The sequence below is a fragment of the Heterocephalus glaber genome, unplaced genomic scaffold, assembly GCF_053883595.1.
Source record: "Heterocephalus glaber isolate CG9 unplaced genomic scaffold, H.glaber_assembly_v1.0 deba00001610, whole genome shotgun sequence".
Taxonomy (NCBI): Eukaryota; Metazoa; Chordata; class Mammalia; order Rodentia; family Bathyergidae; genus Heterocephalus; species Heterocephalus glaber.
In genome coordinates this window covers 37972080-38000046 of record NW_028258381.1, presented here as the reverse complement: position 1 = coordinate 38000046, position 27967 = coordinate 37972080, and the positions used below count along the sequence as shown (strand labels likewise).

The 27967-nt window shown below is 46.1% G+C and overlaps 2 protein-coding genes and 1 long non-coding RNA gene across 3 annotated transcripts; 2 read left to right on the top strand and 1 right to left on the bottom strand.

Moving 5' to 3' along the window:
• Positions 1–227: 227 nt before the first annotated feature.
• On the bottom strand, positions 228–2259 carry LOC110348260 (uncharacterized). The gene is made up of 2 exons (XR_015445512.1): positions 2154–2259; positions 228–504 (listed from the first exon to the last, which is right to left on the bottom strand). It is a non-coding gene; the product is annotated as an uncharacterized LOC110348260 (long non-coding RNA).
• Positions 2260–3939: 1680 nt separating this feature from the next.
• Positions 3940–11825, top strand: Zdhhc4 (zDHHC palmitoyltransferase 4). Its single transcript, XM_004840432.4, has 6 exons — positions 3940–4063; positions 4763–4836; positions 5234–5412; positions 7474–7599; positions 9158–9402; positions 11487–11825. The coding sequence occupies exons 1-6, from the start codon at positions 3947–3949 to the stop codon at positions 11775–11777; spliced, it is 1032 nt and encodes a 343-aa protein (XP_004840489.1). The 5' UTR covers positions 3940–3946; the 3' UTR covers positions 11778–11825.
• Positions 11826–13291: 1466 nt separating this feature from the next.
• On the top strand, positions 13292–27740 carry Ints15 (integrator complex subunit 15). The gene is made up of 6 exons (XM_004840431.4): positions 13292–13555; positions 14006–14227; positions 15936–16101; positions 18775–19302; positions 23060–23099; positions 25494–27740. The coding sequence occupies exons 1-6, from the start codon at positions 13364–13366 to the stop codon at positions 25693–25695; spliced, it is 1350 nt and encodes a 449-aa protein (XP_004840488.2). The 5' UTR covers positions 13292–13363; the 3' UTR covers positions 25696–27740.
• Positions 27741–27967: the final 227 nt, after the last annotated feature.

The following is a 27967-nucleotide window of genomic DNA, read 5'->3' as shown; positions in this document are numbered from 1 at the left end:
GAGACCAGTCTCCAGCCCAGGCTCCACTCAGGCTGAGTGGGTGGCCACCCACCAGCAGCCTCCAGGCCAGGAGAGGAGGAGAAGGAGGAGCTCGGGGTGCTTCCCTGTCCCCACCCTGTGGCGTGTTTTTCCCACTCTCTTATTTTTCTACCAATTGCTATTTTTCCGAACAATCCTTGTAGAGGGTCTGTACCATCCAAAGGCAGGAGGGCCTCACTGTGGCTGGCTCTGGTTGGAAATGGTACAGTTTTATTGGACAGGTGCTAAACGTCAACAACAAAAGAAGAAAATGGAAAAAAAAAAGACAAAAAAAGGAAAAAAAAAGCCAGTTTGAGGATGGGACAATCTGTTCTCCAGAGGCTCCTGACCCATTTGGGAGCTTTGGTGGTTATTTTCTTTGTATTGTGTTTGTTCTTTGTTCCCTGGGGGAATTTCTGGGCCCCCTTCTGTAGGACTGCTCCCCAGCTCCATCATCCTGCCCAGTTGGTTTTGAAGTTGTTCTCCCTTTAAAAAAAAACAACAAAATAACTAAATATATATATATATAAATATAAAAAATTTTAAAAAGCAATGAATAGGCTAGTTGCAAAACTATTCATAACAATAAAAAAGTAAGAAATAATGAAAATGTCCAACAAAAAGAGAACATTAAGGTCATTATATTGTATCTCCAAGTAATAATGAAACTATCTCATTAGGTGAAAAACACGTATGATAAACTAAAAAAATGAAAATTGTCTAGATACTATGATTACAGGCATGTAAGCCTTTTAAGTGAATATAAAAATTCACACTTTATGCATATAAAATACATAGTAGTAAAGTAGCAGTCAAGATAGAAAAATAATTTTTTCTTTGCCATTATTTACACATTTTGATAAAATTTAAAATGTGTTTAAACTGGGTGTGGTGATGCACGCCTGTAATCCCATGGGTCCATCCTGGGCCTATTGTTTTATTACTAATGTTGTTGGTGTCTAGAACAGCACCTGGTACACATTAGGCACTCAATATATGCTTTGTTGAATGAATATATATATATATATATATATATGCTGAGAAGAGAGTTTTTAGGATACATAGTAATTCTGTCATGGGAATTGGGGATTTGGGAGGGATGGTGGCCAAGGAAAATTTTTTATTTGGTTTTGGATAATTTTACACTTTTACAGAGAACATGTTATTACTTGGATTTATTTCAAAAAATGAAAGCTAACCCAGCACAAAATGCCATAGGTGACCAAACCGAGGTTCAAAGTTAGTTTGAACTGAAACTATCCATAGCAAAATAAAAGAGGATAAAAGTAAAGTTCTACATTTATGAGGAGAAAAAAGTAATTTAAAATATTTAACCCCCATCTCAGTGTCAACCAAGAGTGGTGTCAGCTGGAGACAGTGATATCTAGCCACATTTTGACCATGTGATGGGTTCCATCTACACCCAGTCTTCTCTGATTCTATCACGTCTTCAGATTCTATGTTCATAAGTTCACAAAGGTGAATGATGTACTTGGCCTGCTCGGTAAGGAGCATTAAAAAAAAAAAAAAGGAATCAAGAAGTTGAGGTAGGCAGCAAAGACAAACAGGAAAAGCGAAGGCTTTGAGGCCGCTGTTTAGAGATCAGACATTTTCCCCTCAAAGGGAGGACAGGGTTCGCTCAGGTTTTCAGAGGCATCAAGAATAGAACTTTCTGAGCGGATTTGGAGGCGTTCAATGCAAAGGAACACCCCGCAGAGGGCTTTCTCATTGTTATGTTTGGAAGCAGCTTTATCACCCCAAGTCTGGCTATCATCAAAACAGCCTTCTCTTTTACCCAAGAGGTTTATGGTCATGCACTTGTCACTGCCCCCATGGGGAGATGTTCGGGACTGTGTAAAAAAGCTGGGGCAAGAACATGTGTGGAGCGGATTCTGACTTAGATGGGTATATATTGTGCCTTCTGCGGTGGAAGATGCTGGAACGGGTCGAACAGACTCCAACGACGTGGCCAGCTGGGAGCAACACGTACGCTATGCAGACACGGTATATGAGCTTCCTAAGTGAGACCGGCCCAGACCTCCCCCGTGAGCGCAACACAGCTGGGCTCCTCCAAGGCTGCGCCTGTTTCACAGCCCTGTCGTCCTGCCGTATCAGGCGCAGGACAGTACTCTTACCAAGTCTACTTGGAAACAGGGCACCGAAACTCCACTATCGGGTGGGACTAGAGCCACCAATCCCACAGCACCCAGCCGACCGCCCCACTTCCGCCGGAAGTCACCCTGGCCGCGGGCGCCGCGATGACGTCACCAGCCCACCGGAAGTTTCAGGGCTTGCCTGGGAGGCTGTAGATCGGTGCAGCAGGCGGTTGGCCCCACCCCTGGGGTAAGGAGGCCTTAGCGGGGTTTGGGGCCGTCCGTCTCCCATTCTGAACCTCCTCCCTAGTGCTTGCTACCTTCACCCTGCCCGGGGCTCTGGCGCTCCTGCCTGCTACACCCCTTTGCCTGTGACCGCTCCGAGTCGGGCAACCCTTGCCCGCACTCTGGGGCTCTGGAACCCAGAGGGTTCTCCGGGCTGCTACAGACCCGCTCCTGTCTCCGGGCCTGCTGCAAGCCAGGCTCTGTCTCCCCTTGGAGGCTGCTGCATCCCTACCTAGGGGCTCAGGACAGGTCCACTCATGGGGGTCGTAGAGAGTAGGCTCCGGGAGGCCCTCTGTCCGGTCTCCAGTGTGGGTGCCTCCCCGATACAGGTAGTAATAGTGATAGGGAGGGATATTCGGGGCGTGGTAGCGTATGCCTGTGATCCCAGCACGCTGAGGTCAGAGGATCACAAGTCCGAGCTCAACCTGGGTGATTTAGCGAGACCCTGTCTTAAAAAAAAAAAAGCTGGGGATGCAGTTCAGTGCAAAGGTCCTGGGTCCAATTCCCCGGACCTCCCATATACACACAAGGAGAAAAAAATAGAGGGATAAGAAGGGATAAACCCAAGACTAATGGCCTATTTCTTCCCAGTTAGCTGTTTCTTCAGAAGTCCTGTAACTCATTCACGCCTTGGGGTTCAGCATCCCTCACTTCCAAACCTTTACACAATGCATTCTGCCGCGGACTCCCAGTCTTTGTTGGGTGAGGGCTGAACTGATCTGTCTCTGCAATCACATCCAGCTTCCCGAGGAACCATGTCTCCCGCTGCTGTGGGTGCCGCCTGGAGTGCCATTCACACACCGCTGCCCAAGAGGCGTTGCTAGAGAGGAGCTGCTGACTTCTGTGTGAATACTGGGAATGCCAGAGTTGTGGCTGCAAAAGTATCCAATCAGGAGAAAGATGTAGGCTGGAGACCGAATTACCTGGTGAGAATTGCTGCCCTATGTTTCCTCTTTTATGTAATGAATAGTTTCTGGTTTGATTATCTTGATTGGAATTTCTGGCCCAGAATCATATCCACTAAGGCCAAAAGTAAATCACTCTGAGTTTATTAACACATGCTGATGTATGGTCTCTGGTTCCCATAAGTCCCTGGCAGTTGTAGGCAGTGACTTGGAGTGTGTCAAAGGACAAGGACATCTGATCCTGGGTGCTGAATTCCTGATTGCCTCTAGGAGATGTTTGTTCTGGTCGTGTTGTCAGCAGATTCTTTTGGGTACTTCCTACAGTAGCATGTATGTGAATATTTAGGGAAGTAAAAGGAGGATTTGTTGCTGGAGGGAAGGAAGATAGATACATTCTTCTTCACTTTATCTTAGAACTTAGAGGAAGGAGATGCCCCAAAGGCAGAAGACAGTGTTCATCTTGAAGGGGAGCACTCAGAAACAGATAAAAGGCCCACTAAAAGGCCATAGCACTCTGTGGTATGTACTTGAGGGCCAATGAATTCTGTTTTCGGACCCGTTTAGAGAGTCTGAGAATATATGCCATGGAATAGATCTTTCAGTAGTAGCTAGTTATATTCTTTCTGTTCCTTGGCAGCCTCAAGGATGGACTTCCTGGTTCTCTTTTTATTGTACCTGGCTTTTGGGCTGACCAGTGTTATTATGATCTGCATCTGCTCAAAAAGTCATCATTTGAGTAGCTTGTTCCAGGGTGGAACACAGGTAATAATGATCCTTGAATACCACTGAAGTTTGACTATTGCACTAGTGTAAAAGACTCACCAGTTTCCTGATGGGGCAAGAAGAGTCCATTTAAATTCATTGGTTCATTTAGTCTTTCATTTATGGCAGTTGTATGTTTTTGTTTTCATTACTGCCGAAGGTAACCTTGTGGCTGTTTAGCTCTGATGCGGTGCCCCTTACTGGGGATGGATGTGAGCAGTGTCTGCCTGAAGGTGCTTGATGGGTGAAACTGGGGATTGGATGAACAGAAAGCCAAACATGGGGCTGCTCATCCTCCTTCTGGGTTGAAAGGGAGCAGAACTGAGGACAAAACTAAGCAATAAAGTGGTTGACTTGGGATGGACCTGAGCCAATGCCAGTAATCTGGAGGTGGAACTTGAACTGGGATTGAACCCAGAAAGGGAAAGAGCAGCCTTCATATCAACATTCCCTTAGTTTCTGCTCACCTCTTTCTCTGAAGACCCTGACAAGTGCCACCTTTGGGGTCAGGGTAGAAGTGGAGGAGTTGGCATCAAAGGAAGCCATTCACTTTCTTCATTCTTTCGTATTGGCTTCTCTACCTTTATGCAGAAACAAAACTTAGTATCTCTGGTAGTGCTGGCTATGTTTGGAGCATCTGATTTGAGAGTGAGGAGAATGAGAGATGAAATTGAGCTTTTTTCTTTTCTTTTATTTCAGCTATGTTCCTGTATAATTCCACAGTGCTTTCAGAGAGCCATACAGAGATGCCTTCATTACTTCTTCCACACACGGTATATATAGTTCTATATAATTCGGAGTTTAAATATGATCCTCTTTCTGTCTTGATTACTTGTTGCTGCCCTAGCTTCAGGAAACCCTTGTGGTTTCCAGCATAGTAACAGTGCTGGGGAAGGATGCTAGAAGGATGGAGAGTTCTGTGTTCAGAACTTCTACTCACAAATAACCTGCCGTTTGTCTTTAGGGTCTTGATGTGTCTACTTTTAAATAAAGATATTTAAAGAGTGGGAAAAGATTGACATGTGTTTCTGCATATTACATGGCTATGTTTCACCTGGTTTCTTATTTAATTTTGAAAAGGAAATGGTTGCCCTTGTAACATTTGTTAGTTTTGTATGATTTCTTCACAGCGCATCCCTGCGAATAAAGCACAGGCCTCTTTCCTTTCAGCAACCACACCTTCATTGTCCTGCACCTGGTCTTGCAAGGGCTGGTTTATATTGAGTATACCTGGGAAATATTTGGCTACTGTCAAGAGCTGGAGTTCTCATTGTGTTACCTTCTTCTGCCCTATCTATGGCTGATTATAAACCTGGTTTTCTTCGCCCTAACTTGTGTAACCAATCCTGGTAAGTTGAGGCTCTTAGCATACAAATTGGGGACAGCTCAACTGTCTTACGGATAGTACAGGTACAGTAAAAACAGATAGTAGTCCCTTGAAAAAGATTGAAAGGTGGATGTGGTGGCCCATGCCTGTGATCCCAGCACTTGAGAAGTTGAGGCAGGAGGATCACCGTGAGTTCCAGGCCAGCCTGGGCTACATAGCAAGTTCAAGGCCAGTCTGAATGCATAGCAAAACCCTGTCTCAAAAAAGCCAAAAACAAAAAAAAGATAGCAAAACTATTGTGTTTTCTTTATTTTTTGTCTTTGACCAGTGGGTTATTTAGAACTGTTTAAAATTTTTCAATATGCTCTTTGTGTTTTAGTTTATCTTTCTGATGCCTGGGCTACATAATGAGTTCAAGGCCAGCCTGAAAGCCATGGTAATCACGGCTACTCAGGAGGCTGAGGCAAGAGACTGGGAGTTCAAGGCCAGCCTGGGAAATTGAGTGAAACTGTCTGAAAATTTTTAAAAAATGTTTAAAGGGAAGAGAGTGGGCTAGGGTCGTAGCTCAGTGGCTGAACACTTGCTTAGCATGGTTGAGGCCCTGGGTTCAATCCTCAGTGCTGGAAAAAAATTTTTTTTGAGACATGCATTGCACTTGGACATGTGTTCAGTTTTTTGTGTTTTTGCTTTTGTTAGCGGGGATCAAACTCGGGAACTTGTGCTTGTGAGGCTGGCAGTGGAACCAACTGAGCTAAATCCCCGGCCCTGTGGTCAATTTTTATAAATGATCCATGTGCTTGAAAAGAGTTTGTATTTTTTAATTCTTGAGTACAGAGAACCAAAAGTCCCTTATATCAAGTTTATTAATTATGTTCAAGTCTTTTAGATCCATACTATTTTTTTTTAATTTGTTAGCCAGTTAAACCAGTTACGGAGAGTGGTGGTTATCTCATTTTGATGATGGATTTCTCCATCATCAGACTTCTCCTTGTAGTTTGTCAATTTTTGCTTCCTATTTTTTTGTTTGTGTGTTTGTTTGTTTTAGTACCAGGGATTGAACTTGGGACCTTGTGCTTGCAAGGCAGGTGGCAGCACCACTGAGCTAAATCCCCAGCCCTGCTTTCTATATTTTGAAGCTACTGTGTGTATATGTGTATTCTTGTTAAATGCATTCAAGTTTAGGGTTAGTATTATCTTTTCCTGGTAAACGGAGTCTTTTCACAATATAGTAAGCCTCTATCACAACTAATGCTCTTTGCACCCACATCTCTTTTGTCTGATACTAATTTTATTATATTGTTTTTCTTTTGATTGGCATGTACTTGGGATGTTTTTCTATACTTTTACATTTAAACTTTTCTGTCCTTAAAATACCAACTATTCATCAACTGATGAATGGATAAATAAAATATGAGAAATCCATTTAGTGGACTATTACTCAGCCATAAAAAGATTAGAGTCTGTGGGTGTAGCTCAGTGTTAGAGCACTTGCCTAGCATATGGGAGGCCCTGGGTTCCACCCCTCGCATACAGAACAGAGTAAGACAAAATAAGAATGAAGTATAGATTCATGCTACAACTTGGATGAACCATGAAAACTTGCTGAGTTAAAAAAAAACAAAAACGGACACAGGGCTGAGGATTTAGCTCAGTGGCACCGTGCCTGCCTTGCAGTCACAAGTTCCTGAGTTCGATCGTTGGTACCAAAAAAAAGGAAAGAAACCAGACACAAAAAGCCATAAATTATGTGGTTCCATTGATGTGAAATGTCCAAAAAAGGCAGATGCATAGAGACACAAAGTAAATTCGTAGATTCCAGGGCCTGGGGTCATTAGAGAGAAACGAGAGTGAGTGCCAACAGGTTTCTTTTTGGAGCAACAATAGTGTTCTAAAATTGATTGTGATGAAGGCTGCACAACTGCATTGAATTGCATTTGTGGATTGTGTCTCACTAAAGCAGTTGTAAAAATGAACTGCTTAACATATTAAATATAGCAGTTTCAGTTGTGTTGTTTCGGAATGGATTTCATGAATATCCAGTCCACCATATTCCTTAAGCTGACATTTGTCCTTACTTTTTCAGGCACTATAACAAAAACAAATGAATTATTATTTCTTCAAGTTTATGAGTTTGATGACGTGATGTTTCCAAAGAACGTGAGGTGCTCTACGTGTGGTTTAAAGAAACCAGCTCGATCCAAGCACTGCAGTAAGTGTGGCTGTGCTGGCACCAGCAGCACCCTCCCTAGTGGTGATGTGGGCTTTGCTGGGCGGGAGTGTTTCATGAATCTCAGCGCAGACCCCTCTGATCCCCAGCCATGGGGTGACCACTTGGTAGAGGCCAGATGGTGGTTCTTTTTGCGGGACTGACAGGAAGGTCGTGTGTTCTGTCTAGAGGCCGACCCTGTGCCCTTCCTTTGCCACGCGGTAGGGTGTGTTCTGCAAAAGATGTGTCTGTGGACTGCTGGGTCTGCTCAGGCTCAGTTTTCTGGAGAATGCCCAAGATTCTACAGTAGCACTGTGTAACAAAAATACCACTTATGTGATTTAGAATTTTCTAGTAGCTACATTGCAAAAGAAACAGTTACTTAATTTTAATCATATGTTTTATTGAAACCAGCATGCTTAAAATATCTTTTATTCTCCCCTTGCAGTGCTGGGGATTGAACCTAGGGCCTCGTGCCTGCTAGGCAAGCACTCTGCCATTGAGCTACATCCCCAGCCCTTTTTATGTTTGAGACAGGGTCCCACTGAATGGCCCAGGCTGGGCCCATACTTGTCTCAGCACTCCTCCACCTCCGGAGCAGCTGGATTACAGCCATGGACCATCACACCTGGCCCTAAAGTATCATTTTTACATGTAATCAGTGTAAAGGTATTACAAGATAGTTCATGTTCTCTGTATCCCACTAAGTCTTTGAAGTCTGGCATACATTTTACACTTACAGTACATCTCAATTTGGATACTAAATTCTCATTGGAAATTCCTGATCTATATTTAGAGTACATAAAATTCACAGTTGGAAGAGAGTAGACTCTCATACCCAGGCTACATCCAGACATTCTTAAGTTTTCCAATAACTGAACCAAGTACCATGATGTTTTTTTTGATTATGCACATCTGCATTGACATAATGATACATCTTTATCAGAACGGACTTGACTTTAAAGCAAAACCATCAGTTTTTTAAAAATCTGTTTTGTTTTTCTGCTTTTTGGGGACGGAGTTTCACTATGTAGTTTAGGCTCTGGCCTTAAACTCACTATGTAGCCCAGGTTAGCCTCAAACTCACAGCAATCCTCTTGCCTCAGCCTCCCAAGTACTAGGATAAATAAGTTCACAACTCTTATGTCACCTCTGTATTACTCACATTAATTCAGAAGAGAATTACATAAATTGAAAAACTGTAAATTTGCGAATATCAACAGAGTACTCAGGGCCGGGGATTTAGCTCAGTGGTGCCGCCACCTGCCTTGAAAGCGCAAGGTCCTGAGTTCAATCCCCATTACCAAAAAAAACCACCCAGAATACGCTCAGATTTTTCTTGTAGCCATATGTCAATGTGCAATACCCAAACATGGCTGGTGGCTACTAGGCAACCAGTGGCTACTACTGTATTGGACAGTGCAGTTCTAAAAGCCTGGTGGCAGCACCGCCCTGCCACTTCTCCCCGCACTGTCAGTGTTCAATTTGTAAAAACTGTAGGTGTGCATGGTATCACTGTGTTGTCAAGGACAAACATAGTCCATGGCTCCCTCCTGTGCAGGTGTGTGTAACCACTGTGTGCACCGTTTTGACCATCACTGTGTGTGGGTAAACAATTGCATTGGGGCCTGGAACATCAGGTACTTCCTCATCTACCTCCTGACCTTGACTTCGTCAGCCACCACCATGGCCGTCCTGAGCACAGCGTTTCTGGTCCACCTGGTGGTGGTGTCAGATCTGTACCAGGAAATGTATATTGATGACTTTGGACACTTCCAGGCTGTGGACACAGTCTTTCTCATTCAGGTAATTATGCAGTGCGCGGTAGTTTTCTGAATTCAAGTTGGAAAAGTCATATTCTCCCAGTAAAAAGTGAAGCTGTTCCTGTTTTTTTAAATTGATATTAAATTTACATACTGTAAAATACAACCTTTAAATGTGTACAACTCAGTGGTTTTAGTAGGCACGCACCCCTCACCACTGTTTCATTACCCGAAAGAGAAACACTCCCTGGTCCCTCTTCCCCTAGGCCCTGGCACCATTAATCTTACTGTCTTTATGAATTTGCCTTTTCTGGACAATTCATAATAAATGGAACCATATAATGTCTGACTTTTTAGACTGGCTTCTTTCACGTAGAATAATGGCTTCAAATTTCATGGGCGTGGTGACGCATGCCTGTAATCTTAGCCCCGGGAGGCTGAGGCAGGAGGATTGCTGTGAGTTCAAAGCCAGCCTGAGTTATATAGTGAGTCCAAGGCCAGTCTGGAGTACATAGTGAGATCTTGTCTTAAAAAAGACTAAAAAAAAAAACCAAAAAAATCACATTTCAGTCATAATTGGAGCATGAATATATATTTCATTCTTTTTGGGGTTTTTTTTGAGCCAGTGCTAAGTTGCTAAGTTGCCCAGCCTGAGTTTCAACTTGCAATCCTCCTGCCTCACCTCTCAGTATTTGTATTACAGGGTTGTGCCTCCATGTCTGATTTCATGGCTTTACTTAGTCTGAAAGCCAGTATCTTCTTTGTTTTTTCCTTTTTAGTTTTTGTGGGGGGGGTTCGTTTTGTTTTGTTTTAGTTTCTTTTTGAGATGGGGGTCTCACCATGTAGCTCAGATTGGCTTCTAGCCTATGTTCCTCCTGCCTCAGCCTCCAGGGTGCTAGAATTACAGGTGTGTGCCACCTTAAGCCAGTACCTTTTTTTAAATTCTTACTTTGAAATAGATTTAAGGTATGTTGTAGAGAAGCATACAGGAAGTCCCATGCACTCCCAGCACCCCTCCTCCTGTTCCAGTGTCCTATACAACCACAGTACCAGACCAAACTGAAAAACATGTTGGCACAGCCCAGAGAGCTGAGTTCACTGGTCATATGTGCACACTTGCTCATGTATGCAGCTCTGTGCAGTCTTGTCCCAGGAGCAGCTTCATGGAACCACCAGGACCATCACGTTGCTCAAACATGCTGTCACTAGACTCCCTTCTGCCACCACTTTGTAGCCACACTTACCTCTTCTCCACTCCTAACACCTGGCCACAATTAGCCTGTTTCCCTTCTCTGTGATTATGTTATTTTACAAATGTTTCATAAATACTAGGCAGTACATAGCCTTTTATGATTGGCTTTTTGCACACAGCATAATTCCCTTGAAACCCATCCAAGTCATCTTGTGTATCAGTGGTTCATTCCTTTTTGTTGCTGTACAGGATTCCGTGCTTTGGATATACCAGTGAAACCATCTACCTTCTCAAGGATATTTGGGTAGTGTCCAGTTTGGGGCTATTAGCAAACAAGGTTGCCATGAACATTTGTTTACAAGTTCTTATGTGAAAATGAGTCTTTAGGGTCATTCTTGGGTTCATAAAAATCCATTTTAGGTTTCGAAAAGGACTCCCATACTATTTTCCAGAGTAGTTGAGTTATTTTACAATAGCTTCTTATTAATCCAGTATGACTAGCCCAGAGTTTATTTTATTGTTCCTTATGGGTGGATATTTAACTCCTTTCTTTGGGGAAAAAGGCTGTTAAAAGGCAATGCCACTGAATACCCTTGTGAGTGTATTTTTGTGGTTGGATTGTTTTAAGAGAGACATTGACTCCCACCCATTTTATTTTGATACATGAACTCAGATCCGTGTTAATCTATTTTGCAAATAGTTAACTGGCATAGTCCTGTTTCCTGAGTGGCCTCCCCTAGAGGAACACTTCACTTGTCCCACAGTAAGCTCTCACACATACCAAGAAAATCTTGGGGCTCTTTGTAAATTCTGACTTATATTCAATGTGTCAGATTTGGATGCAGGTGGGTGGCTAAGACAGTGACTGGTGTGTCTGTAGATAGGATCAGGGCTGGCACTCTCCACTTCCTAACGTGCATCTTCTTTGCTCCCAGTATCTGTTCCTGACCTTCCCAAGGATTGTCTTCCTGCTGGGCTTTGTCGTGGTGCTGAGCTTCCTCCTGGGGGGCTACTTGTGCTTTGCTGTGTACCTGGCTGCTACCAATCAGACCACGAATGAATGGTACAAAGGGGACTGGGCCCGGTTCCAACACTGCCCCCTGGTGGCCAGGCCCTCATTAGCCGAATCCCAAATCTACCAGAACATTTACTCCCACGGACTTTGGAGCAACCTCCAAGAGATCTTTCTACCTGCAAGCCCATGTTATGAGAGAAAGAAGAAATAAATGAAAAGAGTGTTACTGCTTATCAAATATAATATACATTTATTTATACATATGGATACTTATTTTCTAGGCATTGTTTGGTTTCTACTGTGTGTTTATAAATCAGCTGTTTTGGTTTCTGTTGTGTATAAACCTGCTTTCAGTGGGGAAGGAAGATAGGGAAAACCAGTGTTTACTGAGTGACTAATTTTTGCCAGCTGCCGTGGCAGATCTCCTACTTGTTTGTCCTCTGTTGGAATCCAGCACCACTGAGGTCCTACTGCATGGGGGGGGGGGGAGTTATCACTTGTCCAAGGTTCTAGGTACCTCTGGGACCTTGATCTCACTACTCTGGGCACCTGGACAAGAAGGGGTCTTACAGCTCTGTCCCCTGATGTGCAGCAGGATCTCAGTGACTCAACACCTTGGGGTTGTGCCTGGCTACACCCTTTTTATGCCTTTTCCTAGTCTGTCCCTGTCTCCCAGGGAGGCTTTCAGACCCGCTACCACATGCTCACTGAGGCCTGCCTTTGTGCCAGCCCAGTTACTCCAGGCACTTCCTGTACTTGTGTCACCTGCCTTACTCTCCACTGGCCTCTTCTGGCCATATTCAAATCTTTTCTGCCTTGTTAAAAAATGTCTGAAGTAAGCTACTAGCTTGTTCAGTGGAGAGATGAGTGCTAGAAAAGAAGCTTATATAAAGTGCTGATGGGCTTTAGGAGGGTAGGCGGGTTTTCAGGAGCAGGAAGCAGGTGGATTGGACCTTGAAGGCTACCAAGTTTCCTACAAGCCATCTCAGGCTAGGCGAAGGAACCAGCAGCCAGCAAGGCCAGGACTCTGGAAAGGACTGGGGAACAGAAACCCTGTGGACAGTGGGCGCGGAGGGGAGGCCTTTACGAGGCATCATTCTTCCAAAGAAACTTGGGGGTTCAGAACAGACGCAATTTTTCCCCCCTCGGTACAGGGGATCAAACTCAGGACCTTGCGCTTTCGAGGCAGGCCCAGCGCCACTGAGCTAACTCCCCAGCCCTAGACGCAATTTGAAAACCCTGCTTGGGTTGGTAGGGAACCGAAGTCCGCCTTCTCCCGGCCAACGCCCGGTCCTGGCTGGTGGAAAGAGCGGTGAAGGCAAAAGGCGGAGGCTTTGAACACTGCCCAGAGCAGGCCTGTGAGCCCGGGAAAGCCTCAGCCGGCGCTCGGTAGAGGGCTAGGAGGAGAGGGTCGCTTACTCGCTCGGATCCCGGGGCGGGGCCTACCTGCCCAGCGCGTCGTCGCCAGGGGGCGCCGTCCCGAGAGCGCGGGGCCGCCTCCTGCGCTTGGCCCCTGCGGGCCGCCGTCCTCGCTCTGGCGTTCTGCTGCCGTTCTGCTGCGCGGCGTCCGCTCCCGCAGCTCCGGTTGGCGCCGCAGTCGGACCCTGGGTGCCCGCTGACCCGCAGAAGCGGCGATGGCCCCCTGAGCGGGCCGGCAGCAGGTACCGGGCTGGCAGGTGGGCGCCGCGGCCCGGCCCAGGTCGGCACGGAAGCCGAACTGCGCCTCTTTGTCTCCGCGGGCGGCGGCGCGTCCCCAGCGCCCGGGCGGAAGTGGGGCGCGCGGGACACCTGGGCACCATGAGCGATATCCGCCACTCGCTGCTGCGCCGTGATGCGCTGAGCGCCGCCAAGGAGGTGCTGTACCACCTGGACATCTACTTCAGCAGCCAGCTTCAGAGCGGGCCGCTGCCCATCGTGGACAAGGGTCCTGTGGAGCTGCTGGAGGAGTTCGTGTTCCAGGTGCCCAAGGAGCGCGGCGCTCAGCCCAAGGTGCCTGTCCCGGCCGTGCCCTTCCCCTGGGTGACAGGCGCTCGCCCAGCCTCTCGGTTCTTCCCCTGGGGCTTGCTCTTGCAGCAGTCCCCCAATCCCCTGCCCTGCAGTCCTGAGGCATTGCCCAGCCGAGTGCCTTGTTTTGCAGGCGGTGACAGCTGCGACCCAGTGGTGTTCAAGGAATAGACTTTGGAGGCTGTCCACTTAGCGCATTAAAGCCCTGTTTTCTAGTGTCCTAAACCGTGTGGGGTATTCTGAGTTCTCCAGGATGATACCTAATGAGATATATGAGTTTTTTCCTGAGCTTAACGTCGTCATTCTACTCCCTGAGACCTGGGTTTCTGAAAAGCACCCTGGGGAACTTAGTGTATTCCCTGCCTTCTTACTGCGTGAACGAACAAGTCGCGAAAGCCACATTTCTCACAGCTCTTTCCTGGATTTGTTTTACAGAGACTGAATTCACTGCAGGAGCTTCAGCTTCTTGAAATCATGTGCAATTATTTCCAGGAGCAAACCAAGGACTCTGTGAGACAGATTATTTTCTCATCGCTTTTCAGCCCTCAAGGGAACAAAGCTGATGACAGCAGGATGAGCTTGTTGGGAAAGCTGGTCTCCATGGCTGTGGCTGTGTGTCGAATCCCGGTGTTGGAGTGTGCAGCCTCCTGGCTCCAGGTACTGCTCTGGAAATAGCCTTCCTCCCCAGAGTCTCTGAAGATGAGTTTACTTCAGAAATTTTCATTTAATTGGATTATTGGAGAGGTGTTTTCCACCTGTACTTCAATATGTCCTTTATCATTGCTGCCCTGTGTACTGATACTGTATTCCAGTCCCATTTTTATGTACAGAGCATTATAATTCTTGAGGGCATTTTTTTTGTTTTGGTTTTGTTGTTGTTGTTGTTGTCGTTGTTGTTACTGGGAATTGAACCCAGGACCTTTACACTGAGCGACATCTCTAGCCTTTTTCTTCTTTTTTGAGAGAGAGGGTCTTGCTAAATCACTAAGTTGTCCAAGCTGGGCTCAAATTTGTGATCCTCCCGCCTCATCTTTCCAGAGTGCTGGGATTACAGATGTGTGCTACCATGCCCACAGAACAAAATGGCCTGTCTTCAGACCAAGTGAAAAATCTAGGGGAAAATAAGGTAGAATTTTGAAAACTGTACGTATGCAGTCTTAAAGGTGAGATTTTAAAAGTCATTATATATTAAATTATAGCAGAGCTTACCTGTTACTAGAAGCTTGTTCTCTATACAGTTAAGTCAGTAAGCATGTGAGTTATTTCATGTAGTTCCAAGGTGACATCATGCAGTTGATAACTTTTAATGGATATAGTGAAGGAAAAATATGTATTTACAGCAGATTTAGTGTTAGGTAGTGTTTTGGAAGACACATTTTGTTTTGTTTTTGTGCTACTCTACTTTTATTTTTTTAATAAATTTTATTTTATCCCACTACCCCCCTCCCAAGTGCTACTCTACTTTTAGAGCGGTTGTTGGCCAAACATTTGGGTGAATGTGTTCCTTAGCCAAACTACTGGAAGGTACTACATTCAGATGAATAAAGCTCCTTTATTCCCACGTACTTGAAATCTTTTTTTCCCCAATTTAATTAAATGTTTTTTTTTTTTAAATAATTTTGCTTATCCATAAAATTTGGCCAGCAAAAACATACTGTTAAGTGTAGTGCGCAGGTAAGTCACAGTGAAACATATACCTTAATTCTTCCCAATCCAGAGTTTGTGTTAGCAGCTGGTGAATGTGGCCTGAGCAGCTGATAGGCAGGCTTATACATGGGAAGAAAAAAAGGCAGGGGAAGGTGAGGATATAGGGTTCAAAAGCATTAGAGGAACCTGTCAAAGAGAATAGGGCTGTGAGAGGAATTTGGAAAGTGCCAAAAACATTTTCCTCAGAATCTCTTCAAAGTAGTAGCAGCTATTAATTTTTATCTGTTAGAGTCTCACCTGGAATCCTGTAGTTACAAAATTGTCATTTTCTCACCTGAAGTCAGAAATATCTTTCCTAAGTAAACTTCAAAGCCAAGATTGGCAGACTCTTTATGTAAACATTTTAGTCTTTGCAAGCCATGGAATCTCTGTTGAAGCTACTCAGATCTGCCCTCAAAGTGCAAGAGCAGCTTTAGACAGTAGGCAAGCAAGTGAGTGCACTGTGTATCCATGAAACTTTATTCCCAGAGGCAGGAGGTGGAGGGGATTTGGTCTGTGGGCTTTAGATTGCTGGCTCCTGCTTCAAAGGAAGCTGTTAACATCCTTCTCCACCCTGGGAAGTAGCTCTGCCAGTCCGAGTGGTCCTCACTGTTTGTCCATAGTTGCTACCTGCTAACTTCCGATGCCTGTAGTTACATGGCCTGTGGCTTCTTTCCAGAGGACGCCTGTGGTCTACTGTGTGCGGCTCGCCAGGGCCTTGGTGGACGACTACTGCTGTTTGGTGCCAGGCTCTGTTCAGACCCTGAAGCAGATATTCAGTGCCAGCCCTCGATTCTGCTGCCAGTTCATAACATCTGTCACTGCGCTCTATGACCTGACATCAGGTAAAAAAATGTGTTATAGCCATCGAAGAAGCATTAGCTGATGGCTGGTCTTATTTCCCAGTGAACGTTTTGGCTCTTTTTTCTTTATTTTGGGGCTAAAGGTAAATGTGTGGGCAGCTGGACCTGTGCAGTTTGCTAAGAGGGAAATTTTCTTAGTGTCCCCAGTTGCCTGAGTTGGAACAGTATAAGTGGCAAATGGTCCAAAAAGCCAGATTGGAGTCTGGTGAGATGTGGCCTTCTCCCCAGAAATCTGACTTGCTTTTTATCTCCCACTTTTTTTTTTTGGTACCAGGGATGGAACTTGGAGCCTTGTGCTTGGGAGGCAGGCGGCGGAACCACTGAGCTAAATCCCTGGCCCTCCCACTTTTTGTTTTGAAAAATCCAGAAAAGTTACAAGAATAGTACAATAAACACTCATCTAATTCTCACCTATATTGAACCTACATACACACTGAGCTACACCCCTAGCCCCCCCCGCCCCTTTTGGTACTGGTGATCGAACTTGGGACCTTGCGCTTTCGAGGCAGGCAGCAGAACCCCTGAGCTAAATCCCTGGCCCCTCTAGCCCTTTTTTTTTAAGCAGTATTTTATTTTAAGACAGGGTCTCACCATGTTATCAAGTTGCCTAGGCTGGGCTCAAGTTTGTGATCCTCCTGCCTGGGCCTCCCAGAGTGCTGAGATTATAGGCATGTTCCACCATGCTCACCTCTGGTGAGCAGCTTTGTGTAGAGTCTGGCTCAAAGCTTGATTTTTTTGTTTGTATTTCACGTTCCTCCCATTTTACCCTCTACTCTTGCTGCCCAGAGGACTGACAAATAATTTAATTCTTCTAGCAGTTTGAGAGCCTGCAATGACATTTCTGTTTCCATTTTCTGTTCAGCCCAGTATTGGTCTCTGCCAGCCCTCTGACTGTATTTCAGCATTCTTTTATTTGTAATCTTTTCTTGCTTTTACATATTTTAGCTCTCAAGAAAGTTTGTGCAGCAATAGTGTGGACATGCAAGCGCATACAAGATCCCCACACTAGTCCCACACTCGTGTGGAGCAGTTTGCCACTGGAGTAGTAGTAGCTCTTGTGGAGCAGTGCCACCCTGCTAACGAGGAATCATCCCTGGTCTGTCCTGCAGGGCTTCCTGAGAACGCTTATTAGCTGGGTCCTGTGTTTAGGCCTGTGGTTTTCTTACAGGAAAGATTTAACTAAACCCAGTTCATACCATTATAGTTGCTTTTCAGGTCATCAATTGTTTCAGGCCAACAGGACAGAAGTTGGCATTGGCATTGGGAATGGATGCGTTAGCATGTGGAGCAGGAAGTAATGTTTGGGGTAACCGCTGACATGCAGAGTGTATCTGAAACATTGTGTTTTTCTTGTAAGCTGGTGTGTCAGTTGTCAGTGATTTCCCAGGCCACTGGCACATGGTGGTACCCTGGGAGGGACAGCCCTGAAACCACTGTCAGAAGAGTGAAGGATGAGCCCATGCCTTCATCACGAAAGGAAGACACTCATCTCATCCTGCAGTGCCCGAGTGGTACTGAGAGCTCTGGTCTCACTAAGTGAAGGAGTCACATACTCAGTGCGTGGGCTTAAGGGTGCGCCTGACTTCAGGCTTTTGGAGAGGCCTCTGCTCATACCTGGGGTGTACTCTGGAACTATGGGTTGAGCCTGATGTTACCTAGACAGAAACATCTGGGAGAATTAAGGGGCTGGATGCACAATTGCCAAGTGAGGGTTACAGACGAATGCTGCTACCTGTCGCTGCTGTCACCTCACATCAGCAAGGGCAGTGTTTAAGACCAGATGGTTAGTAGGAACGATCTTGAGGCAAGACCCGCTTCAGGAGAAAGAGCAGCTAGCCAGCTTTCTCCATCATGTGCCTGGCTTCCCACACTCTCCTCTTCCATGCTTGGCTTGGAGAGAGTACTGTCACCTTTAGCTTCCCTGCAAACTGTGGGGTGTACTGTCCCAGAAGTGACTGGAGACACAGCCAACCTGTAAGCATGGCATGCCAACCCCAGGATGGACAGTGTGGCCTGGTGGTCTAAGACCAGGGCTCCTTCAGGTCAGCTTTGAGCTCACCATGTACTTCTGATGTGTCTTAGGAAATTACCTAGCATCATTGTACCTGTTTCCTCATCCTCTGGGAATAATTGATGGAGCTATGTAAGGATTTCATGAGTTTAATTTAATGTGAAAAGGACTGAGACCAGAGTCCAACATAGGAAACTCAGCATCAGTGTCAACATTCATTCTCATTATTATTTTCTCTGTCTAGGCCTTGGAGCTTGCCAGGTCTCAGGAATCAAAGGAGATCAAGCTTTTGCTTAGACCAGGGTTCTGGCTTTGAGGCTGGGATGGTTGTTGGCGGCGGAAAGATGGCTGGCAGGAGATTTTTTCAAAGCATAATAGAGTTCTAAGGAATTATTAACCCAACAAGAACTTTTTTCAGCCTCTACTTTGGGCAGAGGGTCCTGGGCACCAGGGATGTCACACTGACTAATCCTTCATGGGGTGGATGTTCTAGCAAACAAGACAGAACATAGACAGGTGAGGCGGTAGTGACCTGAGTGCCCGGCAGGAAGGCTGTGAGCTTGGGGATCTGTCTTCCCCCGTCCACTTCTCCCTTCTCTCCTCAAGACCGAGAACACTTCTGACTGAATGGTCTTTGTTTGCAGATGATCTCATCCCACCTTTGGACTTGCTTGAAATGATTGTCAGCTGGATTTTTGAGGACCCACGGTTGATTCTCATCACTTTTTTAAATACTCCGATTGCAGCCAATCTCCCAATAGGATTTTTAGAGCTCACCCCGCTCATTGGATTGATCCGCTGGTGTGTGAAGGCCCCCCTGGCTTATAAAAGAAAGAAGAAGCCTTGTTTGTCGAATGGCCATGTCAGTAACAAAGTCACGAAGGACTCGGGTGTCGGGATGGAGAGAGACTCCCATGTCTTGTACTCAAAACTCCACCTCAGTGTCCTGCAGGTTCTCATGACGCTCCAGCTGCACTTGACTGAGAAGAATCTGTATGGGCGCCTGGGGCTGATCCTGTTTGACCACATGGTCCCGCTGGTAGAGGAGATCAACAGACTTTCGGATGAACTGAACCCCCTCAACGCTTCCCAGGAGATAGAGCTCTCACTGGACCGGCTGGCACAGGCTTTGCAGGTAGCCATGGCCTCAGGAGCCCTGCTGTGCACAAGAGGTAGGTACCTCCCCTGCCAGTGGTGGCAACATTGCTTAAGCAGAGGAAAAAAAAAGGGACTCCTAGACAGACATTGGCTTTGATTCTTTTAGGATTTCCTTTCCTCCTTTCCTCCTATAAATGCAGGGGAGGAGGGTGGAGGTCTCAGAATGTCCCCTAGTGGTGCTCCCTCACCCTGCTGTCCCCATCGTGCTCCTCATGTGCCATCAATGTGATGTCTGGACATCACCTGCCTTTTCTGGGCCAAGACGGGACTGGGCATGAGGAATCTTTCCTCCTGCATTCTCTTTTTCTTAAGGCATAATTCACCTACAGTGCAATGCACAGGGTAAGAATACAGTTAGATGTGTTTTGACAGATGTATACATTCATGGAACTGCCACCCAGTCAAGATGTGTTCCAATTGGCTGTTCTGAGGGTTCTGTCATTCTCCTGCATTTCAGTGCTTGAGTCTGTCTGGAAAGTGGTCTGGTGCCCGCGATCCACTCTTGTTTGCTTTTCCACCGTTGACTCAGTCACAAGGGTGGCCCCACTCGATGGCTGCTGGTGATGAGTGTCCAGTCTCGACTCCCGTGCTGGAGTGCTTTGACTGGCTGCTCAGCAGGAGCACTGTCCTCAGGTACTTTTCTGGCCACCTGACCAATTGTCAGTGAGGGTGACCCCTCTGCTCAATGGCTTCTTCTATTTTGGGCCTATTTTTTTTTCTATAATAAAGTTTAATTTATAAATTAGGTATAGTAAGAGATTAGCAACAATAACAATAAAATGGAACAGTTATAACAGTATGCTGTACTGTGCATTATGGTGCACACCTGTAATAGCAGCACTCGGGAGGCTGAGACAGGAAGATTGCTGTGAGTTCAAGGCCAGCCTGGACTACAAAGTGGGACCCTATCAGGAAAAAAAAAATTGTGTGTCTGCGTGTGTGTGTGTGTGTGTGTGTGTGTGTGTGTGTGTGTGTGTATGGCAAGTTACGTGAACACAAGCATTTTAGTACTGCCACAGTCAGTCACCCTAATGGACCCAGTGACTACTGGGTGCATAAGTATGCTGTGTGGATACACTGGAAAAATGTGGTGATTTGAGACTGATTGAGATTACATCAAAATGCCATGCAATTTTATATTTATGGATTATTTCTGTAATTTTTAATTTACTCTTTTCAGACTACAGAGAACTGAAACCACAAACTGAAACTGGATAAGAGGGGACTGTTCTATTTCTAGATAATTATTGACAACAAATGATATTATTTATGCATGTTCTGATTTTTTTTTTTTTTTGGTATGGGGGATCGAACTCAGGACCTTGCACTTGTGAGGCAGGCGTGGTGCCACTGAGCTAAATCCTGGGCCCTTAGTGTTGGTGCCAGGGATGGAACTCAGGACCTTGTGCTTGAGGTGCAGGTGCAGTGCCACTGAGCTAAATCTCTGGCCCAGTGTTGTTATTTTTGAGTAGCGCTTGAAGCGCTTGTTGTGAAGTCTTATTGTCTTCACCTTTTTTTGGTAGTACAAGGGTAGTACAGGGCCTTTGCACTGAGCCACATCCCCAGCCCTTTTTTATGGTTTTTTTAAATTTTGAGACAGGGTCTCACTAAACCACTAAGCCCAGGGTGGGCTCAAGCCCCCTGGCCTCCTGCCACAGCCTCCGAGTGCTGGGACCACAGGTTACACCACCACATCTGGCTAGTCTTCACTTTTTCTCCTGTTCTTTTTGTGTTGTTTTGTGTATGTGTATGTGTTTTATTTTTTGGTACATTTTAGATAGATGTAATGATAACAGGGAATTTGTACCTGTACATTATATATTTTGCTTCCCATTCCCCTCCCTTTCCTTCCACCCCCTCTTATTTATAAAAGGTTTGTTTCCATTTTTTCCTTCTAGTCTCTCTTTTTTTTCTTTCAGACCTATTTTTTTGTTATGTTTTGTTTTGTTTTATGTATTCATTAAGTACATTGTAGGTCTACATTATGATCACATTTGTCATTGGGAATTTGTACCTGTACATAATCTATCTTGGTTCTTATTTTTTCCCATTCCCCTCCACCCCTCTGTATTTACAAAAGCTTTGTTTCTGTTTTTCCTTCTTTTCTCATTTTTTTCTTTCTCTTCTTTCCTCCCCCCCAGATCCCCTTCCCCTTTGAACATTTTCTTCCTATTTGACAAGGTCTGTTGTACACTTTGGTCCTCATGTACACTTTCAGTTTCTCACACCAGAGAAGCAATTTGGTGTTTGACATGTGTGTCCTGTTTATTTCACTTAAGAGTCAAGGTGCATCCATTTAGCTAGAAATGTCTCTAATTTATGTTTCTTTGTGGCTGAGTAGTACTCCATTTTATAAAAAACCACCTTTATCCAATCACCAGTTGATGGGCATTTGGGCCTTTTCGAAGATTTAGCTATTAGAAACTGTGCTGCTATAAACATGGGTGTACGCGTATTGCTGTGCTATGATTTAGTTTTTTGAGGAATCTCCACACTGATTTCCACAGTGGTTACACCAGTCTATACTCCCACCAACAATGGAGAAGGGTTCCTTTTTCCTCACAGCCTTGCCAGTATTTGTTATTGGCAATGAGGTGGAACAATCCAAAAGTCAACCACCTGGACTCCTTGAAGTGATAACAATGAAAGTAACAAAACAGATGAAAGAAGCTCTGGAAAAATCAAATAAATTATTTCTCAGATAACTACAGAGATGGTGACCTAAGGAAAGACATGCTTAGTAACTCTAGAGCAGATACAGATAAAAAAAATAGAGGAGCTGAAGAAAATGATGAAAACCCAGCATAGGAAAGAAATGGAATACATGAAATACATTCAAGCAGATATCCAAGAAATTAAAAATTCCATCGAAGGTTTTCACAGCAGAATAAGTGAATATGAGGACAGAATTTTGGATACAAAGGACAGGATTGTGGTTAGTGAACACAAAAAGATTTCTTAAAAATAGCAAGGGACCATTAGGAATCAACCCAACAGCTACTAGATGATGCAAAAAAGAATAACTTAAGATTGATTGAAGTCAAGGAAGGAGTAAGAGTGCAAAAGACTATAAATAAACTTCACAGAAGTAATTCCATAAAACTTCCTAAACAGGGAAAAAGAGTTTGACACACAGATGAGTGAAGCATATGGAACTCCAATTAGCTGTGATAAAAAAAACCGTACACCTGGGCTGGGGATTTAGCTCAGTGGTTTCGCTGCTTGCTGCGCAAGCGCAAGGACCTGAGTTTGATCCCCGGTACCAAAAAAAACCAAACAAACAACCCTACACCTAAGCATGTAATAGTCAAGATTCCAACACAAGAACAAAATATTGAAAGCTGTTAAAGAAACAAATCACATACAAAGGAAAGCCCATTAGAATCACAGCAGACTTTTCAACACAAACCCTCAAGACAAGGAGAGCCTGGAGTGAAGTATTTCAAGCCCTAAAAGAACACAACCTCCAACCCAGATTGATGTATCCTGCAAAACTATCTTTCAAAATTGATGGAGAAATAAGATACTTTCACAACAAAGAACACCTGAGGAGCTTCATGAATACCAAACCAGCACTCCAAAATGTTCCCCTGGATCTGTTTTTAAAGCAAAAACTGCAAGAAAGGGGAACCCGGTTTCTAAAAGCATTTCTGGAAATACGTAACATCAGGCACTGTTGCTGACTTGCTAGCATCCTGGAAAAGAACCACCTCAGCAAACAGTTCTCTTTGTCTCCAGTCTGGTCCTAATCACATGTCTCCTTAATTGCAGATGACCTGAGAACCCTGTGCTCCAGGCTGCCTCATAACAAGTAGGTACCTTCTTTGCTGGGACGGGGTGTCGGGAGGCAAAACACAGCAGACCCCTTTGATCCTGGGTTCCTTAGGGTGAGTTGGGCTGCAGGGTTCAGAGGTTCTCTTTGTAAGGACCTGATGGTAAGTGGGGAGCAGAAACGACAGCTTCACCCACATAAGAAGAACCCTAAGTAGAGCATCAACGTGGGCCAAGAGTCATGGGAAAACCAGAGCCTACCCCAAGCTCACTCAGCCCGGATCTGTTTGATGGGAGGGCAGTATGCTGGCACTGAGGTGACACTGAGTTACACTCTTGGGGAAAGACTGCAGAGCCACCAGCCCAGAGCACAGGGTGTCAGTTACATGGAGGCTTGGGCTCCTGGCAGGAGGGACTTGGTTTCTGAGTGATGCTGTGTGGTTTGCGGTGACCTTAGGTGATCTCTTCAGCTGTCTCTGAGCCTCAGTTTCCCCCTTGCAAAAAGGGGGACGGATACTGTTGCTCGCTCCCAAGTGGTGGTGAAGATGAAAGAGGTGGTGTTTGTAAACTTGGCATCATCATCCCTGCCACGTGGAATCTCCTCCATAGCCTCAGTTGTGCTCTGGAAAGCAGGGATAGGGCCGCACACTGCTTCTTCCTGTCCTTGTAACCTTGGGCAGGTTCCCTGTCTCCTGTCACCTGTTTTCTCATCTGAAAAAATCATAGTCACTGCCTCAGGTTCCCCTTGCCTTGCCCCACTGTAGGGCTTTCTGGGGACTGACCGAGTGAGAACTTGGAAAGCACTTGGAACAGCACTTGGGTGTGGTATCTAGCAAGTGTTAGCTGCTGTCACTGTTGCTGCTCCTGTAATAACAAGATTTTCACTTCTGTGAATCTATTCTTGGCAAAGAAGCCAGAAAGTATGTGCACAAAAATGTCTCATACAAGTACAGTTTTGTAAGTGGTAGGCACCTGGAAGCAGCCTAACCAGGGCATAGGGAGACTTGGTGAATTAGCCACCGTGATTCCTGCAAGGGTCGAACATTATGTATCCGCTGAAAAGTCATTGAGGCAGCTGTGCAAGGACGTTTATAGTTGAAGGCAGAACTGGGCCAGGGTTTATAGAATTGAAAACAACTGAGTTAAATTGCTCGGATTTTTAATGTTCTTTCCCATCTCAGGTTGGTCCTTAACAAGGAGGCACAGGGCTTGAGGACTGGCTTTTGAAAGATAGTGTGAGGGCCAGGAATTTAGCTCAGTGGTTCCACCTCCTTCCTCATAAGCGAAAGGTCCTGAGTTTGATCCCCGGTACCAAAAAAAAAAAATAGTGTGGAGCAGGGAGTAGGGCAGTGTGGCTGGACTGTGGATGTCATCGTCCCCAGGGCCTGGTCCCCTTCTGTCAAGCCAGTGAATCTGAGCAGGAGCTGATGGAGACAGAAGTGTGCAAAACTGGAGCCCGGGGCTGGGCTAGATGTGGAGGAAGGGCGGGCTTATTCCATGTTCAGGGACCCTGTCATCCAGCCTGTATGATTTAGACTCTGTCTCAAAAATTTAAAAGGGCTACAATAATAATAATAATAATAATAATAATAATAATAATAAAGGGCTGAGATTATATCTTGCTGTGAAACCTGTGGGTTCAATCCCCAGGACTACCAAAAAAAAGGAGGGGAAGGTCCAGGCAGCTGGGCAGGATGGTTGCAGATGGTAGGGTCGGTCTGATAGTGGGGCAGGTGGTTGTTGAGGGAGACCCGGGGCCAGGCATGGTGGGGAAGCTACAGTCCTGGTGTAGGGGAGCTTGGGAGCCAGATGGGCTCCAGCTGTGCAGGTTGCGGGGAGTGGGCCCCATAGTCAGGGCTGGGGTGAAGGTGTAAACTGTCCAGGGAGTGCTGTGCTGGACCCTTAATTTCAGGTTTATTTGAAAGGCTGGCTTTAAAGGCGCTGATGATGCTTGAATTTACTTGAGACGCAGTTATGAAGAATGACTTTGAGGGCCGGGATGTGGCTCAGTGGCGCTGTGCCTGCCTGGCAAGTGCAAGGTCCTGAGTTCGATCCCCAGGACCAAGGAGAGAATGACTCAGAGCTGGGCGTGGTGCTGTGATTCTGTAACCCCAGCGCTCAAGAGGCTGACGAGCTCCCATGTGGCCCACGACCTGCAGGTAGACCCCCCTCCATAAGCCATTGCTGGGTTCCTGGCGTTCCCCTGCCGGTTCCTCCTCTGGCTAAATGTTGCCACCCAGGGTCACCTGCTGCTCCGTTCCCCACCCCACCCCCTCCTTCCTCTTGTGCTCAGTGTCCAGCTACCTGGAAGCCCATGTGACGAGGCATCTCCGTGTCCTGCTGACAGATGAGAGGGACAGAGCAACCCCAAGGCGCGTGTGCTGCAGGGTGAGGTTGGCCTCGGTGACCCTAATGCTTCTCCTTGTTTCTGCAGCCTGCTCCAGCTCGTGGTCTCGGGCCCAGTGCAGCAGTCGCCACACACAGCACTCCCCCCAGGATTCTACCCTCACATCCACACGCCCCCGCTGGGCTATGGGGCCGTGCCAGCCCACCCCGCTGCCCACCCTGCCCTGCCCACGCACCCGGGGCACACCTTCATCCCCGGTGTGGCCTTCCCGTTCAGGCCGATCCGCTAGGCCAGCCTCTAGTGAGCCGCCTCGAGGCCATGTGCCCTCTGCAGTGGGTGGAGGGAGCCTTCTGGAGAGAAGGGTGCTGGCCCCAGAAGAGGACCCTAGGGAGGCAGCAGGCGGCCCCTCCTGGCTGGCAGAATCGTCTTCGTTTGAAGTACCTGCCTGGTCACAGTCTTAAAAATCCAGATTGGATGGATGGAAGGAAAGCACACAGCCCTCTGCAGAGTGCGCTGTAAGTGTTTTTAACACGCTGGTTCTGCGGGCCCTGGCTCACTTGGCGTCATTCAGATGAACCCTTGGAGCCTGTGCCCGGAGGAGCACTGAGGAGAAGCCTGAGCTGTGTGTCCGTCTGCCGGGCCTCTCCCCTGTGAATGTGACACAGCCCTGCCCCGGACACGGGCTCCTTCTGCAGCTGCGTGAGTGCAGAGTGTGAGTGCTGCAGCCCAAGCCTGGGCAGCGCTGGGCACCGCTCGGGGATGCCTGTCAGGGTTTCCCGTCACCTTGCAAAGGAACTTCTGTTTTATTGGGCGTCTCTAAATTTTCCTTTCATATGTTCCAATAAATTTTTCTAAACAGTTTTATAGACTTTATGGGAAAAAAATATTTTTTTTTCAGGAGGGGGAGTTGAACCTTACACCAAGCAAGTGCTGTGCCGCTGAGCCACAGCCCAGCCCTGCAGGATGTATTTTAACAATGAAATAAATGTGAACTTCGGGGTTTCCTTCCCCGTCCACAAGGATCACGTTAAGAAGGTTGAATGTAAGTTTTTAAGCTACTTCTGACAGAAGCACTGCAGTGTCCCCACCCTGGCCCCCACTCAGCCTCTGGGCCCTGCTGGCTTCTGGTCCATGTGCTTTCTGTATACAAAATACAGCCCTTGGGATTTTTTTTTTCTTTGAGACAGAGTTGCTATATAGTTCTGGCTGCTCTTGAATTTAGCCCAGCCTGGCTTGAACTCACAGGGACTCCTTCCTCTGCTTCCCAAGTGCTGGGATTACAGGCAGCACACCACACCTGGCTTCAGGTATTTTTTTTTCCTAGTTTGCTGTTGGAAGCTGTCTGCTTTGGGTCTCATTAATTTGAGGAGGAAGGAAAGCTCATTGACCATGTCACTATGGCTTCCCTAGCCGAAAGTGAGAAGTGGCAGATGGTAACAGAAAACAGTGGAGCATGAGACGGTTAAGATTACCTTGTAGGGAAGAAATATAACCTTGTCATTTATTTACCCTTCTATTGCTGGTTAAAGGCCATGGCCTGGAGCACCAGACCAAACCCAGTAGCCTAGCAGAGTCCCGGGAGAGCGTGCGCGCGCACACACGTGTGTGTGTGTGTGTGTGTGTGTGTGTGTGTGTGTGTTTAAATCTGGAGTTTAAGGCATCCCTGAGGTTGAGAGGGGGAGCTGAAGCCTTGTATGTAAGGCCGTCTGCTTGGCAGGGATCGTGTGTTCTTGCTCAGGGACAGGAGCCTTCCTAGTCTCTGGAGTGGCAGCCACAGTCAGGGCAAAGGAACCAGCCTGCAAGGTGAAGCTCTTCAGGAATCTGTTTTTAAATTGCATTAAAGGGCCATGGACATAAAGGACATTTTGAGTTTGATTTGATTATCTCTGATTAGACCTGCTTAAGTATAAACCTGCTAATGTCAGACACTGAACTGCAGGAGATTGTGTGTGTCTGTTTCGGTGGCACACATTGAAGAGGCTGAAAAGATCACCACCGGCCCGTTCTCTGTACTTCACTCCTGTATGAAGTGTTTCAGAAAAGAACTGCAAATCAACTCAATGTTACTTTCTTTTTCCTGCGGATCTCTGAGTAGTGTAGCCTCCACCAAATGTTTCTAGGGGCTGGATGTATCTTAATTCCTCTCAGATCTGGGATGGTTCTTGTCAAAATGAAAAATGGAAAGAAAGCCACTAGCCAGGCGAGGTGGCGCCCACCTGTGATCTCAGGGCTGGGACAGTGAGGCGGGAGGGTCACGAGTTCAAAGCCAGCCTGGGTTATATAGCAAGATTTTGCCTCAAAAAACCAAAAATAAAACAAAATACTGGAACCACAGACTTCCTTTGGTGGTATTCTTACCAGTCATTAAATCAACCTACTGAAAATGGAGGTAAAGGCTGACTTTCACATATTCACCATCTTGTCCTCCTTATTAATGAAAATGCTACTTCCTATCTAGTAATTATTACATGCTAGGCACTTAAGGATTTTACCTAACATTAAAAATGAATGAAAAAATATTTGCAATACATAAAATAGTGTAGAACATATGAATAACTACA